The sequence below is a fragment of the Triturus cristatus genome, chromosome 4_1, assembly GCF_964204655.1.
Source record: "Triturus cristatus chromosome 4_1, aTriCri1.1, whole genome shotgun sequence".
Lineage (NCBI taxonomy): Eukaryota > Metazoa > Chordata > Amphibia > Caudata > Salamandridae > Triturus > Triturus cristatus.
The window spans coordinates 637536057-637551864 of NC_140585.1; the positions used below are offsets into that span (position 1 = coordinate 637536057).

The 15808-nt window shown below is 44.0% G+C and overlaps 1 protein-coding gene across 3 annotated transcripts in view; it reads left to right on the forward strand.

Moving 5' to 3' along the window:
- KERA (keratocan) overlaps positions 1 to 15808 on the forward strand; it is a 247584-nt gene that overhangs the window by 89393 nt on the left and 142383 nt on the right. For all 3 annotated transcript variants that reach the window (XM_085653017.1, XM_085653016.1, XM_085653018.1), the window contains exon 2: positions 3947 to 4838. In XM_085653017.1, the coding sequence (XP_085509143.1) occupies positions 3953 to 4838 (886 nt within the window). In that variant the 5' untranslated portion in view covers positions 3947 to 3952. The remainder of the gene's footprint in view (positions 1 to 3946; positions 4839 to 15808) is intronic.

The window sequence follows — 15808 nt, forward strand, 5'->3', positions numbered from 1 at the left end:
TTTTTACTGCCTTTCACATGTGACGTTGATAAAATGTGAAGCTGTGAATAATTTTTGATATATCCAAGGAGGATACTTTTACTCTCATAATGGGCTTTGGTGAAGTACCTTGATTGATGTGAATAAATAAAAGGCTACCCCCTTGGACAACATATCCTGGTTCTGAGAGTTCTTGGGCACAGCAGGATGGGAAGGGTGACGGAAATTTGGGGAGGAATGAATGTCACGTTGTGTGCGCATTATGTTGGTCCCTTTTCACTGTTTACACAATGTTTGGTCCTTCGTCTGTTTTGTCGCTGATCCGGTCATCAGGAAAATAAAGACCCATCCAATATGCATTCCCGGATGCCACGAGAATCTTGGTCCCCTGAAGTTTCATTTTAATGATACCAAAGTTGCTGTAAATAAATGCACATTCTCACAGTGCGCTCTAAATTGCCCATGCTTCACTCTCAGAGTGATCTGTAAACAAATGCAGGTCTCCTCAGCGCTGTCCGTAATACCAGTTCACTTGTGCCCCACTCCTAAGGTTAATTTGACTGCAGGTACCCACAATTAAATATGGTGAAATGCTGTACTCACTGCCCGCAAATGCCAAGCGGCTGCCCAGTGGAAGCTGGGACAAGATGTACTGCCATTGCCTACTGGCTCTTTAAACTCCTGGAATCATCCACATAGGAAATTATTCCTAACTGGGTTCAGCACCTATGTAGCTGGTCTCCACTTATCCCATCCTCGTCACCCAATTGAAATAAACTCCTGATATGGTGTGAGGGGTTGAATGACAGAAGCATGTATGGCTAAACCATGCGTGCCTCAAAATGCAGTCCCAACAACAAATGCATCTCAACCACTCATTCCTTTACCATGCATGACTTTAACATGCATGCCTTTACAACGAGTTTTGTTGGAAAGGCATGATTGTTAAAGGCATATTCGTACTAAATATCACAACCCAGCCTCCACCTCCCTGAGTTCTAAAACCCAACCTCATCTCTGAGATCTACCCGCTCCAGATCTAAAACTACCCCGATCACCCACCCTGTGCATTAAAAGCCAGCCCCCACCCTAAAAAACGACCCCAACTTTAACGCCCCCGCCCTGAGCACTGAAACTGCCCCTAGCCCTGAAAACGACCCCGTCCCCCTGCCTTGAGCCCTAAAACCCAGCCACTGCTTTAATAACAACACTGACCCCCAGCCCTGAAAAGTGCCCCTTGCCCCAGCCCTGAGCCCTTAAACCAGGCCCCTGCAATAATAACTACCCCGACCCCCCAGATCCCACACCCTGAGCCCTAAAACCGCCCCAGTCCTTAAAACTGCCCCTTTCCATACCCCACCCTGAAAACCTAAATATAAAGTTAAAAAAAAGTACTTACCAAGCTGTAATTCCATCTGCTGACTGCAGGAAGTCTCCAACAACCCCGCCCACTAGCAGCAATGCTAGACAGCTAACTGCCTTTACCACGCATATACGTGGTAATGGCATGTGTGGTTAAGGCAAGCTTTGTTCTGCTTGGGTGGAAATGTCATGCGTGGCTTATCCCACATTGTAAATGCTGTTTCACTGTATGAGGTGGAAATTAAGTTTATTTACTACTGAGCCACTTACGTGGAGCTCCCTCACCTGCTCATCTGTAGCTGCCACCACTACCTTGTGAAGATAATATTGCTTGAGTTTGAAATCCTCAGAAGAAACAGAAGACATGAGGCGTTTGGCAAAACCGGAACAGTTTGTTCAATAAAACATTACAGTTACAGGCAAGAGGTCTGAGGGCTGTTTCAATTTGCATTTGGTAGATGTCCTTCTTATAGACAAAATCACAACAGGTCATAAAAGTTTCCGGAGTACCATATATTGTGAGCAATGTTGGTTGCTGCCTTTGGAGACATAAAGTAATGGTCAAATGTTTACTACAGGTGGGTCTCGACCTCGTGTGGACACAGTGTGGCCAGTGGTGAACACGTACAGATGTCCGGCTTGGGAAGCATATAATCACTATGGGGCAGATTTATATCAGACTTGCGCCACTTTTACGCCGCCGTTGCGTCACTTTTGTGACGCAGCGGCGGTATAAACCCTGCGCCATGTTGCGCCCCATTTACATTGTGACACATCTATGGAGATGCGTCACGGTGTAAAGCCCTGCGCCACATGAAACCTGTGTCAGATTTCATGTGAGCGTTTCTACTCAGGTGGGGCGTTCCGTCGCAGGAACGCCCCTGAAAAGTGACTCAGTGAAATCTATAAGATTTCACTGAGTCACTTTCCCAACGCTGATGCGTCAAAACCCTGCGCCTGCTTGAAGCAGGCGTAAGGCTTGACGCACCATGTTAGGGATAGGGTAGGTTGGAACAGTGCTGGAGTTGCGTCGCGCTTGCAACGCAACTTCAGCACTGCGCCAACCTTTCGCCGGCAGATGCGTCCCTTATCTGCTTGTCCTTGCGCCACGATGCACCGCATTGTAAATGCGGCGCATCTGCGGTGGCGCAAGGGCAAACTTGCGTGACGCATCTTCCCTGGCGCATCCATGCTGATTTGCAGGGATGCGCCAGGGAACATAAATCTGCCTCAGTGTGTTCTACGTCCTAATTGGCTATGTGTCCTAATTCATGTGGCATCTTACTTTATGGCGTTTTTTGGAGAGTGCGGTTGCCCCCCAGCCCTGGGTGCTTTATTAGGGCAATCGCCCCTGACCATTATAATGTCGCTGCTCCTCTCTGTGGGATTGATCAAGAATTTCCTGCCGGAGTGCTTGCCTGCGAGCTGTGCACCCTCCCACCTGTGACCTATCAATCCGTAATCCCTGGCCTAGGTCTCAGGGACTGTTTGACTACATATTTGTGAGTAGATGTGGAGTTCAAAATGTGCGATTCTATTAATACGGATGAGATTTCATTTTTATTGATGAACGCATTGATTGCCATATTAACAATTCCATTACCTTACACATAATTTCAATCCCTGTGGCAACCATTGCTGAGCAGCGTCTCTACATACATTATAACAAAATCCTCTATCGGTGTGTTTTCAGTAATGACTGCACACAGCAATTAGACATACAGCAAATAAGCATTAAATATACTTATGTGTGATATAAAATTGTTAAATTTCATGGCAATCTCTTATAGAAAAAAAAGAAATGTGCACAAATACATTTTTGTTACAAATGTAAGCTTTTTTAAGCATTTATTTATTTGGCATTTTACATGGTGCTCTGTGAAGCTTAATCATTGCTTCAGCGATCTTTACAGGACGAATTACAAATCAGATGTATCAGGAGTCCAATCATCTGCAGAAGATACCCATATCTGATATTCCCTAGTCGCACTCAACAATTTGTTGGTCTAATGACATGAATAGCCAGTCTGACTGAGTTTGGGCCTTATTGAAGGTTTGACGGACGGCATACTGTAACACAAACACGGTGGGTTGCCCTGTCAACAACATCAGAACTGCATTATAGTCTATGGCACTTGTAATGCGGCGGACAGGATATTCTCTATGTTTGTGATGACTAACCCTTCTGTTAAACTCTAAATCAGACCCTTAGTCTTTAGAAATTTACTGAAGTATATATTTGTAGGTGCTGCCCTCATGGCCAGTTTCAAATCATTCCACAGGTAAGGCCATATTTTAGTTTGAATGCCTGATGTTTAATCCAATGCAATGCTGCCGAAGCTACATTCATAGATGGGATGCATGTACCAAACATTCTCATCCTATAGGCTTTGTAAACATTAAAGAGAAATGTAAACTTGATTCTCTATCAAACAGGCAGCCAATAAAGTGTATTCAAGACCGGCGTTCGTAAGATCTAAGGGCCATATGTATGCACACATTTTCCAATAGACACAGAATGGGTAAATCCCTTTGATACATCTGGACCTACGTTTCTTGTTAGAAATATCGATATATGTAAACATGATGTTTTTTTTCTTTTTAGATAAATATGGATGTGAAAGTGATTCCGAGCTTCCTGGTGTTGTTCGTCAGCTCTTTCTTCTGGACTGAGGTTCAGATGCAATACTATGATGACCTGGATGTTCAGGCCTTTTCAATGATGTCCAATGAGTGTCCCAGCAAATGCGTCTGTCCCTACAGTTTCCCGCGTGCTCTCTACTGTGACAATAAAGGACTGAAAGAAATTCCAACAATTCCATCAAGAATATGGTACCTATATCTGCAAAATAACCAGATCGAAACGATTTCTAAGAAATCATTTGCTAATGCCACTGGCATAAAATGGATAAACCTAAACAAAAATAATATAACTAATCGAGGGATAGAAAAAAATTTGCTCCGAAGTATGAATAATCTTCTTTTTTTGCTTCTAGAAGATAATAAGCTGGAGGAGGTACCAGCTCCTCTGCCAGCAAGCTTAGAGCAGTTACGCCTGGCTCGAAATAAGATTTCCCTGATACCGGAAGGAGTGTTCAGTAATTTAGAAAACCTTACCATGTTGGATCTGCAACATAACAAGCTGTCAGACAATGCGTTCGAAAGTGGCACTTTTCAAGGTCTGAAGAATCTTATGCAGCTCAATGTAGCCAAGAACTCACTCAAGAAAATGCCACCCAGCCTCCCAAGCAACACAATGCAGTTGTTTCTTGACAACAATTTAATTGAGGAAATACCCAAGAACTACTTTAACTCAGTTCCAAAAGTGGCTTTCATTAGATTGAACTATAACAAGCTGTCTGATGCTGGGATACCTGAAAATGTGTTCAATGTTTCCTCCCTTCTTGACTTACAGCTATCCTACAACCAGCTAACTACTGTTCCTCCAATCAATGCTCACCTAGAGCACCTTTATCTTGATCACAACAAAATAATAAGTAAGTACATTTTACAACAAAAAATCCACTAATACAAACTGGAAAATGTATAGTGAAATGTGCGCTCAGTAATTCAGCATGGCGTTTTTTAGGTCTCATCTGAGACAGCTCATGGATTATTGCTTGTGGGGCATTTTGTTGCATCATAGCATGCTGCATTGTAACATGGCGAAAAGCATTGACAAAGCTAAGACCTTGCATAGGCCAGACCTATTGGCTTTGTCAATTGTTGTTTTATTTTGACCTTATAAAGAGTTTTCTTTTAACAAAGTGAAAGAGAATCACACATGGGTAATAATGTTATCAAAATGTTAATGCAAATTATTTGTAACTTCCTCTCATTGGTGTTCAGTATAATTGGGTATATTGGACAAGAGTTAAAAAAAAGTTTGAAAGTCATGCATCAAGCCAAAAACTTCTTATCGTGGTTTCACTGCTCCTCTGCAGTTAATTACATAGACCTGCAACCAATTTACCCATTAACCTCCAATTGTTTCTTGGTGAGAAAAAGTACTGTGTGAATGGAGCATGTATGAGTAGGCTGCCTGCAGGATGGAATGCGTGCTGAGGAGTGTTCTGAGTGTGTGAGTTGGGGTGCTCATTAAGAGATGGGCTGAGCTGCATTAACACCTAGCTCCAGGAGTGTTTTTTGCATAAATGAAACTTGCTCAAGCTGAGACCGAAACTTGGACGTAATTAAATAAATTTACGGAAACAATGCGCAAGGAGGTCACTATGTAGCTACCTCCCTGCCACTTCTCCAAAGGGAACACTGTTTTGTTTATGCAAGAGCCCTGGTATACCTTGACTGTTGCGATGCCGTCTGCATAGGGTTCCCTAAAAAGTCACTGAGAATCTCTAACGTGTGCCAGAAAGCAGCCGTAAATATCCGTAATAACAACCACATTAAATCAGTCCTAAAAGTGCACCCGTGGTGCCTGATGTAAAGAAACAGCAAGTGTAAGAACCTCTGAATTCTCACAAATCCGATCAACAGCAAGTTTCGAAATATCTAGGATCACTGCCACTCCCTGTGCACTAGCACTAACCTACAATGTGTGACAGTTCAATAAGATTGAACATTGGTATCTATTAGAATCAGAGGAGACATCAACATTTAGCAATGAGGGTATCAGAGGTGCTTTCATCCAGGGCCCTGAACTTGCTGCTAGCTTCACAAGCCTGCAGTTCCTGCAGATACTCGCAACTCCCTGACCCAAACTTGTCTGGTAGCAAAGAGGCACAGGTTGGTCCCTTGTTTAATTGATTCCTAGGCATCCACCTAAGGGGACTTTGTGGGTCATCCGCAGCAGGAATTTTATGTGTGCCTGTGAATCTTACTCATGACTTTGGGCCAGCACAGAAGGCTCAATGTTCGGATGGCTGTCTTTCCAAGCCGAATGGTGCTTCACCACCACTCTCTAGTAGACTATCTCCTGGGCGACCTTCCAGAAGCCAACAAGGTTAGGACAATCTGCCTGCCCCATAACCAGACCTTGGTGGATGTTCCTACAGCATCTACCAACTACTGCAGAACCGGTAGTGATCCAAACTCGACCTATTCTGTCCAAAGCAATTTGCCATCTTGTGCTCGGGTATAATCGGGGCTGCACAGACTTCAAAAGTTGCTTCTTAATTGTTTTTTTCATTTGTGGATCTATCCTCAAATGAATCCTTTCATATAGTCACAAAAATCTTCATGTTTTTATTGTCACTGTGCTTATTCAATTTAGTCTCGACTTCACAAACTCCACATACCTAGCTTTGCCTGCTAAACTGCTGCACAGTGTACAGTTAGTAACTATGTGCAGTAAGCCGATATTTTGTGACACACAGTGGCGCCATGTGAGTTGGCAGGTCTGCTGCTTTCCTTTCTGTTTTGGTCTACCCTTGTTTTTTCTCCTCTGGAGGTATCTCTACCTCACCAGGAGACTATCACACAGCCTATACAATTATAAGCAAGGTAGGTAATGTCCATACCATGTAGGATCCTGCTCCAACCCAGATTTTATTAGGTTATTCCTGAGAAGGAAAACATCTCCAAGCTTTTCCTACAGCCCTAAATCCACAATGGCATTCCTGACATTGGTCTACACCCCAGGCATGGCTAATGGGTAGCTAGGTCTTACTCCCTGGCAGCAAGACCATATGCTCTGGAATATTGAGTGATCATTCCTGGCAAAAGATAAGTCCACTGCAACAAATTCCTTCAAAAGTGTGTAGCAAAGCAAAGGTCATTAATTCCTGCCTCATTTACATATTCTATTGATTTGGGGTGAGTGAACATGAGTGCATCCCTTTCCCAGATAGCCAAAACAACCGTCATCCATCCACGCTAAGAATAACATTGGTTAACATAAGAACTGATAGTACCATATCCATGACTATGCTTTTTATCGTGATGGACATGGATAGATGAGGAATTCTTCTCACCACTCCCCTTTGGGTGCTGATCAGTGGGCCTGTTAATCTTTGGCTTGTGTCCTTTCTGAGACCTATGAGAACTACTTTGGCCCTTTCCCTCAGATTTTTGCCATGTTAATGGAATTTCTTTTCTTCTTTGGCTATTCGAATTGGACTTTGGGGACCCTGTTGGCAAACCACTCATCAGCCATTGCAAAAATTCACTTAGGATCTTTTTCTTCCTGATCGGACAGATATTGTCGTAAAGCTACTCAACAGTACTGCTGGTGGCACTCAGCAGTCACAACTGCATGATCTTTAACTTCCATTTGGTTCACCTTTTAATCCCTGTTTTGCTGTACTTATGTATTTGCATGTTATAGGAAACCCATCCACCTTCTTACTGTCCCTAAAATTATCTTAGTGTTGGGCTGATGTCAGCCAAACCTCTGAGTCACAGACTACTTCACACTTGCATAATCCAGCTTCTTACTCTCATGTCACCTGGTAATGGCTTTTGTAATAACTATGCAGATAGCAGTAAATAATTAGTGCCTTAGGCTCAGCAAGTTCATTCCATTCCCTGCAAGCTAACTCAACAGATTCCACACAGTACAGAAAACCATTGCCAACTACATACAATGGTAAAGAGTTTCCTGACACCTTGGTTGACTCCACCCAATCCTTTGTTTGGATTGGCAATGGAAGCAAACTGTCTTTGATCTTAATTTAGCAGCCCCATTTGAAACCTTTTCTTCTCTTTTTCTCTTCTTCGGATATCCATTCTTTCTTATGCTCACTATACTGTGTCTTCAACTCTCAAGCTCTTTAAATGTCCTGCTCATTATGGGCCAATTTGTCAGTTCTGATCATTTGCCTTTCCTTATTTACCTGTTTTGCCAGCATACTCTTCTCCCACTCAAACTCGCTGGCTTTCTTCTCAATGGAAGGACTGATGCGATCTCAACATAATGGCCCTCATTTTGATGTCAGTGGCGGTCTGCCCGACATCCAGGCCATCGGTCCGACTGCCGGATTACAATACTGGCATGTCTGAGCAATGATGGCATGGGGAAAGACCGCCACCTCCAGCAAGCTCAAACAGCCCAACGGGGGGCCTTCGGACTACTATGCCTGCCATGAGGGTAATGCCTACGCAGGCACCTCTGTAGGGATTAGGATGTCCCTTTCCAACTGCCTTTGTCATGGCTGTTCCAACACCATGGAAAGGCAGTGGGAAAGGGACTTTGGGGGCCACAAGAAGGGCCCCTGTCCCCCGTGGGTCACTGCTGAGTGGCCAGGGGGCACATATGGTGCCCCCCCATATTTCCATGCACCATTTGGCAGGCATGGTGCCTGGCACACGGTGCATGGATGTATGAAAGATGCCTTTTTGTACTGCAGCTTGTGCTGCAGCCCTGTTTCAGGCTGCAGCACAAGCAAAAAAAAACAGTTTCTGACCACCTTCACAGTAGTCTTACAGAAAAACTGGTGGGTGGTACTGCAGACTCCTTGTCTGTGGGTCTCATTCTGGCTGTGATGTAATGAGGCCTTATGTACGCTGATTTCACATTTAAAAGTCCTTTCTGCTTACTTTGCACATTTGGGTTGTTATTTTTAATCTCAAACTATAAAATGTCATTGCAATGATTTTAAATAATCACACAAATAAAGATTTATATAATTACTTACTTACTCTGTACTTTTTCTTAGCTACATTTGAAACCTTCCTGAATTTCAATTTGGCCTTTCTGATCTTAAGCAAATCTGATATTTCTCTGTGTCCTAACAGGTGAACTCTTGGAAAGGGGAACTGCTATATGTAAACGTAGAGAGTGGAGCTTGAGAGTGAGTTTCCCCCAAGGGAACCTGACTCTGGAACTCTACACTGGCAGCTTATTCCTTTGAGGGCTCTTCTACTTTTCCTTCCACTACATTATTAACAGTCTCCTGGTCATGCTCTGCCGTATTGTCCTCTCAATTTGTTGCATTTTCAAGATATATTCTATAAAGCAAACTTCATCTTTTGACCAAAGACCAAAGACACCAAACAACTTCTCTCGACAGTGAGGCCCTGCAATTCAGTCTCTTTGCACTTGCCCTCTTTCTTTGTAAAAAAGTGAACTTATTAAGCAGCATTACTATTAATTGAGAATGGAGTCTCATTCCATCACCACTTGCCAATTGATTTGAGATCTCATTTGCATGATCCCAGGGCAATCAGAGGTTGCTGGGCTCCAGTAGTGATACTTGGAGTTCTTTACCACTGGTGTCCTGGGACCATCACACTACTGGACTGCAAACTGAATTACCACATACTCTGTTATAGAACTGAAGCCTTGATATTGAGACAGAGTAGTGTAATGCTTACTAATGGAGGTGGAGTGGACAAGACCCTCAGAACACTATAAATAACCACAATACTCATTCAGAACTTTATGCCCCATAAGTGTTTTACTTTATAAATACAAAGTACAATAATACATTCAAATCTAAGTACTACAAATAAAATAAAGATTAACAAAGAAAGCTGCGACTCTCTAACCTCTTCCAGAGATCTGAGTCCAAACAATTTTATTGCTTCTGGGTGCTAGATTTCCCGATAATAACATATATTATCCTCCTGATTGCTCCAGTTTACACTTCTTCCAGGGAAGAATAAGAATGTGTTTTGAGGAATCATACACAAGATATTAAGGCCCTCCTCCCAAATGTCCACCTCCCAAAATGGCCATCATAGCCCACTCAGATATTGTGATGCTGCTAGGAGAACGAAGAGGGACTGGTCGGATCCTTTCCGGGCCAATTGTTATCACCCCTGAATTTGTAATTTCTAATTTAGTAGAACATCGTTGGGTCTAAAGGGAATAAGGTGGAAGGTTATTGGAAGTATACATTTTTTGTTATATTAATATGCATTATGGTATTCAAATATGAATTGGTAATAAATAGTATAAATTATGTGATTTCTTGTTATGTTCATTTTTTGTTTTTAGATTAATTGTTAAGTTATTGATCAATTACATATAATAATACAATTTAGAAAAAGTGTTTCATATTTATCACTTATTTTAATTTTATTAATTTTATTTAGTAATGAATTTAATATTAGTTATTTGTAATCTATACCACTTTTTTTACTGGTAGCTTATTGTGGATAGTAGGGACGGAAGTGTATTTATTTGAAATGTCTTTACGTTGTTGTATATTTTTTTATTTTTTTTTAAACATTTCATTGAATGTATCTATAATGATTAGCTTTTATTTCATTTCGAAAATGTTTAAATGGTTCTACTTTGTTATATTTTTAAATGTCTTTTTTAAAAAACATTTAGGAATTGGAATGGCAGAACCAATGCCTCCAAAGTACATTTTCCTTACGGTTGCTCTGATTGGAGTGGGAATAATACATCTAACCCCTCCAAAGTCCAACAAATTCCCTACTGCTGCCTAGATTGTGGTGGGAAGAGTAAATCTAACCACTCCAAAAATCTGCATTTTCTCTGCTTTTGCTTAGGTTAGAGTAGGAATAGTAATTCTAGTCCCTTTGAAGTTGATCACTTTCCATACTCTTGTTTAGATTGGAGTGCACATAGCAAATATAACCCCTCCATATTAAATTACATTTGCTGCTTTTGCTTAATCTGGAGTGGGAATTGTAAAAGAAACCCTGCCAAAGTCCATCACTTTCCGTACTGTTGTTCAGATTGGAGTGGGAATAGTACATTTAACCTCTCTAAATCCAACAGTTTCTCTACTGTTGCCCAGATGTGAGTTGAAATGGTAAATGTAACCCCTCCAAACTCCAGCACTTTCCCTGCTTCTGCTTATGTTAGGGTGGGTATACTTAATTTAATCTGATATTTTCCCTACTGTTGCTTAGATTGAAATGGGAATAGCAAATCTAACCTCTGTAAGTTGCAACATTTTTCTAATTATGCTTAAATTGAGTGGGAATAGTAAACGTAACCCTTCCAAAATCCAAAATGTTCCCTGATTTTGCTTATGTTTGAGTGGAAATAGTAAATCTAATCCCTCCAAAGTTTCACACTTCTGCTGCTTAGCCTTAGATTGGTATGAAACAAGTAAATGTAACGCTTACAAAGTGTAACACTTTACCTGCTTTTGCTCACATTGAACTTGGAATAGCAAGTTAAAGCCCCCCCCCCAAAGCCTAATACTCTCCCTATCTTTGTATATATTGGAGGGGGAAGAGTAAGTCTAACCCCTCCATAGTCCAACAATTTCCATACTATGGGGCCGATTCCGATCCAGGTCGGAAGGGCACCGAACGCATCCGGACAGAAAAACTACGAGCCGTACGTGTGTTTTCCGCCTGACTCGTACAGCTGTACGAGCGAGCAAGTACGATGGGAGCTACGTGAAATTCACCGACCAAGTTGTTTCCGGGTCTGAACCGCTACGTAAGTCTCAGTCGTAAGCTAACCGTGGCGTGCAATGGATGCAATTTACGACCGAGCCAGTACGATGCACGCGTCGGACAGCCTGTGCGAGCCTTAGTGTCCGGCACGCAAAACGTCCGGGTGGTTGCCTTTGGGGGTCTGCGTCGGACCCCCTGTCACCCGCAACCCTACGACTCGGACACAGGGGGAGACCCAACGGTCCCCCAACACAGGCATGTACGGTGCGGATGGCACCGACGCGTACCCACTGTAGGGGGCTCCCTTGCGTGAGACGTACCCATTCAGTCAATGGGAGCCCATGTACGCGTCGTACGACCGGCTTCCATTGACTTCTATGGGAGTCCGACAGAACCGAGTCTGGCAGCATACGGCCGCATAGTACTCGCTCGGTCGGACTGCAGGACTCCGGCTCGGTCAGAAAACACTCCGGATCCGGCTCAGTCGGAGTGCTTTCCGACCCAGATCGGAATCGGCACCTAAGTGTTAGACCTGGCATCATTGGCATGGGTTTCCCCTGTATTTTTGCCTTTAGTTTGTGTTATTCTGCTGTGTGTTGGACTTCGTTCTTGCTGGTCTAAATGCTTTGGGCACTTTGCCACTGCTGTTCAGTGCCAAAGTGCGAGATCGCCTTGCAAATTGTTGCTACGGATTGGAGATTCCACAATTGCCATATTTGATTTACTAGTCAGTCTCTAGTAAAGTGCACTGTGTGTGCCCTGAGCCTTTAAATCAAATGCTGCTAGTGGGCCTTCAGCACTGATTATGCCACACACATAATCGGCCTGTAAATATAACTCTGCCACTGCAGAGTCTGGGTGCAATTTGGTACTGCCATATTGCCCTGGCAAGTGCACCCACTTGCCAGGCCCTCATCTTCCATTTTCTTACATGTGAGTCACCCCTAAGGTGGGCCCCAGGTACCCCTGTGAGCAGGATGCAGTATATGTGAAAGGTAGGACACCCCCTGAGTTGTGTGGCATGTCCTGATAGTGAAAAACAAACTTGGCAGTATTTTACTATTGCAAGGCTAGCTGTCCGATAGGATAGAATGGGGAATTTGACCATAACATTTTATGTGTATTACTGCCGATGGGAACAAGATAGGAAAGTAAAGTTTGATATGCCTGAACTCAGAATGTTAAGATACATCTTTTAGTGAGGGTGATTTTTACATTCTGGGTTTGAAAATACCACTTTTAGTTATTTTCTTGCCTAACCACCCAGTGTGCCTCCGCTAGGATGTGTATTGTCTGTCTGGCTTTGGAGTGACAGTGGCTGGGGATGTGCATTCTGTTCAGACAGCCACTTAGGGGGTTGAGGTGTGTCCTGCCTTTCCAGATTGAGTCAGGGCAGGGCTGAATAGACAAGGGTTGCATTCAGAGTAGGGGGAGGATATTTCTTTCACACCTGAATGGACCTTGTCTGCCTTAGACAATGCTGTCTCCACCTCCTGCCAGGAAGCTGCACCAGAGAAGACAGAACTGTTTTTGGCTGGGCAAAGAGCTTCTCTGCCACAGAGAACAAAGGATCTTGAATTATAAAAAGAGAGGCCCAGACCCCAGACTTTTAGATCACTTCTGGAAATCAAGAGGAACATTTGCCAAGGGGAAGAGCTGGAGAAACTGAGGAGGAGTACTGCCCCTTTTCTGTTTGCTGTCTGGGGTTGGCCTGCAGTGGCTGTTTCTGCCAAGGAAAGGACAAGGACTTTGCTGTGGGCTGTTTCCCTGCTTGAGGAAGATCTCCAAGGGCTTGAAATTAATGGGGGGCGTAGTGCTCCGCTCCGCCTGTGTAGTGTATGTAGTGCTGCCTGCTTCGCGGTTCACGAAGTAGGCGTAGCAGGCAGCGCTACGCACACACCACGGTGGAGCAGAGCTGCCCGCCACCCGCCTCCCGCCTCCCGCCATCATTTTAAAATAATTTAAAGTATTTTAAAGTAAGTAAAATGCCTTACCTGCGGTGCGGCGTCCCAGGGCTCCCTCTTCCTGGTTCACGGCAACTTCTTCTCACAAATGTGCATGCGCGGACGCCCCCCCATGCGCATTTCTTGTGGGGCTATGCGGAGCGCGCGAGTGTGCGTAGATTTGGCCACACTACGCGATGTTCCACGTAGCCCCACTACGCCCACTACACCCAGGGTTACTTGAAATAGAGCTTGCCTTCTGTTCTGAAGTCTCAGTGACACAAAGACTTCACCACCAGATCCCCTGAACTTCCTTTCTGGGAGTTCTAACCTACTTAGAGGTGCCTGCTGCTGTTTTGGACCTCTGGAGGCTATTTGCCATTGGGAGCTGGAAAAGTAACGCAAGTTCAAGAAGCAGGACGCATCCACAGCTGTTTCCAATGCATCGTTGAAGAAATCGCCGCAGCGCCTGCCGCAGCACGCCGAATCCCGTGCACTGATCTCCGAAGTCTGAGATCACCGCACCCATTCGGGCGCAGGTCCTTCTGTGTGGCTGCAAGAAACATTGCATCGTGGGATTGCGGCTGGAGAGAACAACGCAGTGTGGTAGCTGCCGCTGCATCAAGAACTGACACATCCCCGAACCTCACTGATCGCACCTGGGCACCACGCCGGAATGGACACCGTGGTAGCAGTAAGAAACCGACGAATCACCTCCCCGCACAGTAAGAAGCCGACACATCACCCCCCTTCAGTAAGGAACCAATGCATCACCGCCCCTGCATGGCAGTAAGGCTCCAATGTATCAACTCCCCTGAAGTAAGCAACCAAAGCATCTCATTTTCTGGGCATAAGGAACCGGTGCATCACCTTCCCTGCAACAGTTTGTTTGTGTGCACGACACATCCAAGGTACTTTGTTTGAAAGGTGTCACATCTGCAGTTTGCTTTGAACAGAACTATTTGTACCTTTTAAAAGCCATATTTTGATTACTGCCTTGTGGATTTCTGTTGTGTTGGTCATGTTTGGCTTAGATAAAGATTACTTATTTTTCTAAACTAGTGTGGAGTCCATTTGTAGTGTTTTCACTGTATTACTGTATGTCTTAAAAAATACTTTATACACTGCCTCTGAGATAAGCTGGTCTGCTCGTGCCAAGCTACCAAAGGGGTGAGCAGGGGTTATTTTAAAAGTGTATCCCCCTTACCCTGACTAGTAAAAAGGATCCCTACTTGGACAAAGGTACCAACCTCCGCAAACTAAAGACTCCCATTTCTAACACGGTGGAATAGTAAATTTAACCCATCAAAAGCCAACACTTCCTCCTCCTTCGCATTCTTATAGTTAATCTGACTCCTTCAAAATCGAACACTTTCTCTGGAGTTTGTATTTGGCTTGATATTGTTTCAATTATTTTGTATTTTTTTTATTTTGAATTTTTGTTGGTCATGTATTAATTTCCTTCTGTTTAATTAGGCTTGATGTATGTTTTTGCTGTCTCTCTCTCTCTATATATACATATATATTTATGTATTTGTTCATTTTGATTTTTAATTGTTTATATATTGTTTTTTCTAGGTCTCGCGACCTGCGTTGCACTGCGCAGCAGTGTTCGCGCAGGCGAGAGTCCTTTTGTGTGAGGTTCAGAAATCGACTTTGGAATTGCACACGCTCGTGCGTGTGCGATTCCTTTTCAGGCCTCCCATTGGCCTTTGCGGGCGTCTTCTTCCAAATACTGCACGCCATTGGCCTGATGCGCACGCATAACTGCTCCCAGGGCCTATTGGTGTCTAATACGGGCACCAAGCGCGTGATAGACAGCAACAGGCCGTGGGTGGAGCTATGCACGCGCATCAGACATAGAAAACACATTGCAGCGGGCACTTCAGAATGATGCGAAAATCGGACGCAGTCCTGATATCTATCTGTGTTGGAAGCCAATTTATCAAACTAGCGGGCATTTTGAAATGGGTGGCTCTTGTACGCACGCACTTGCACTAGTGCACATGTCCTCCCGCTTCCATAGAGGCCGCGACCCCTCACCCACGGAGCACTTTGAGTACATCTTTTCAACGTACAAAACATGACCTCGGTCTCTGCGGTGGTAAAACATGCACCTTCATCACCACCAATGTTTTCCGTGATGCATAGCCCACATCCAGCTCCTGACTGCCCTTCATGTGCAAGTGAAGTTTGCCGTGCTGTGATCCGTGTGCTTCCCGTTGTGTTCGAAGGAAGCGCAC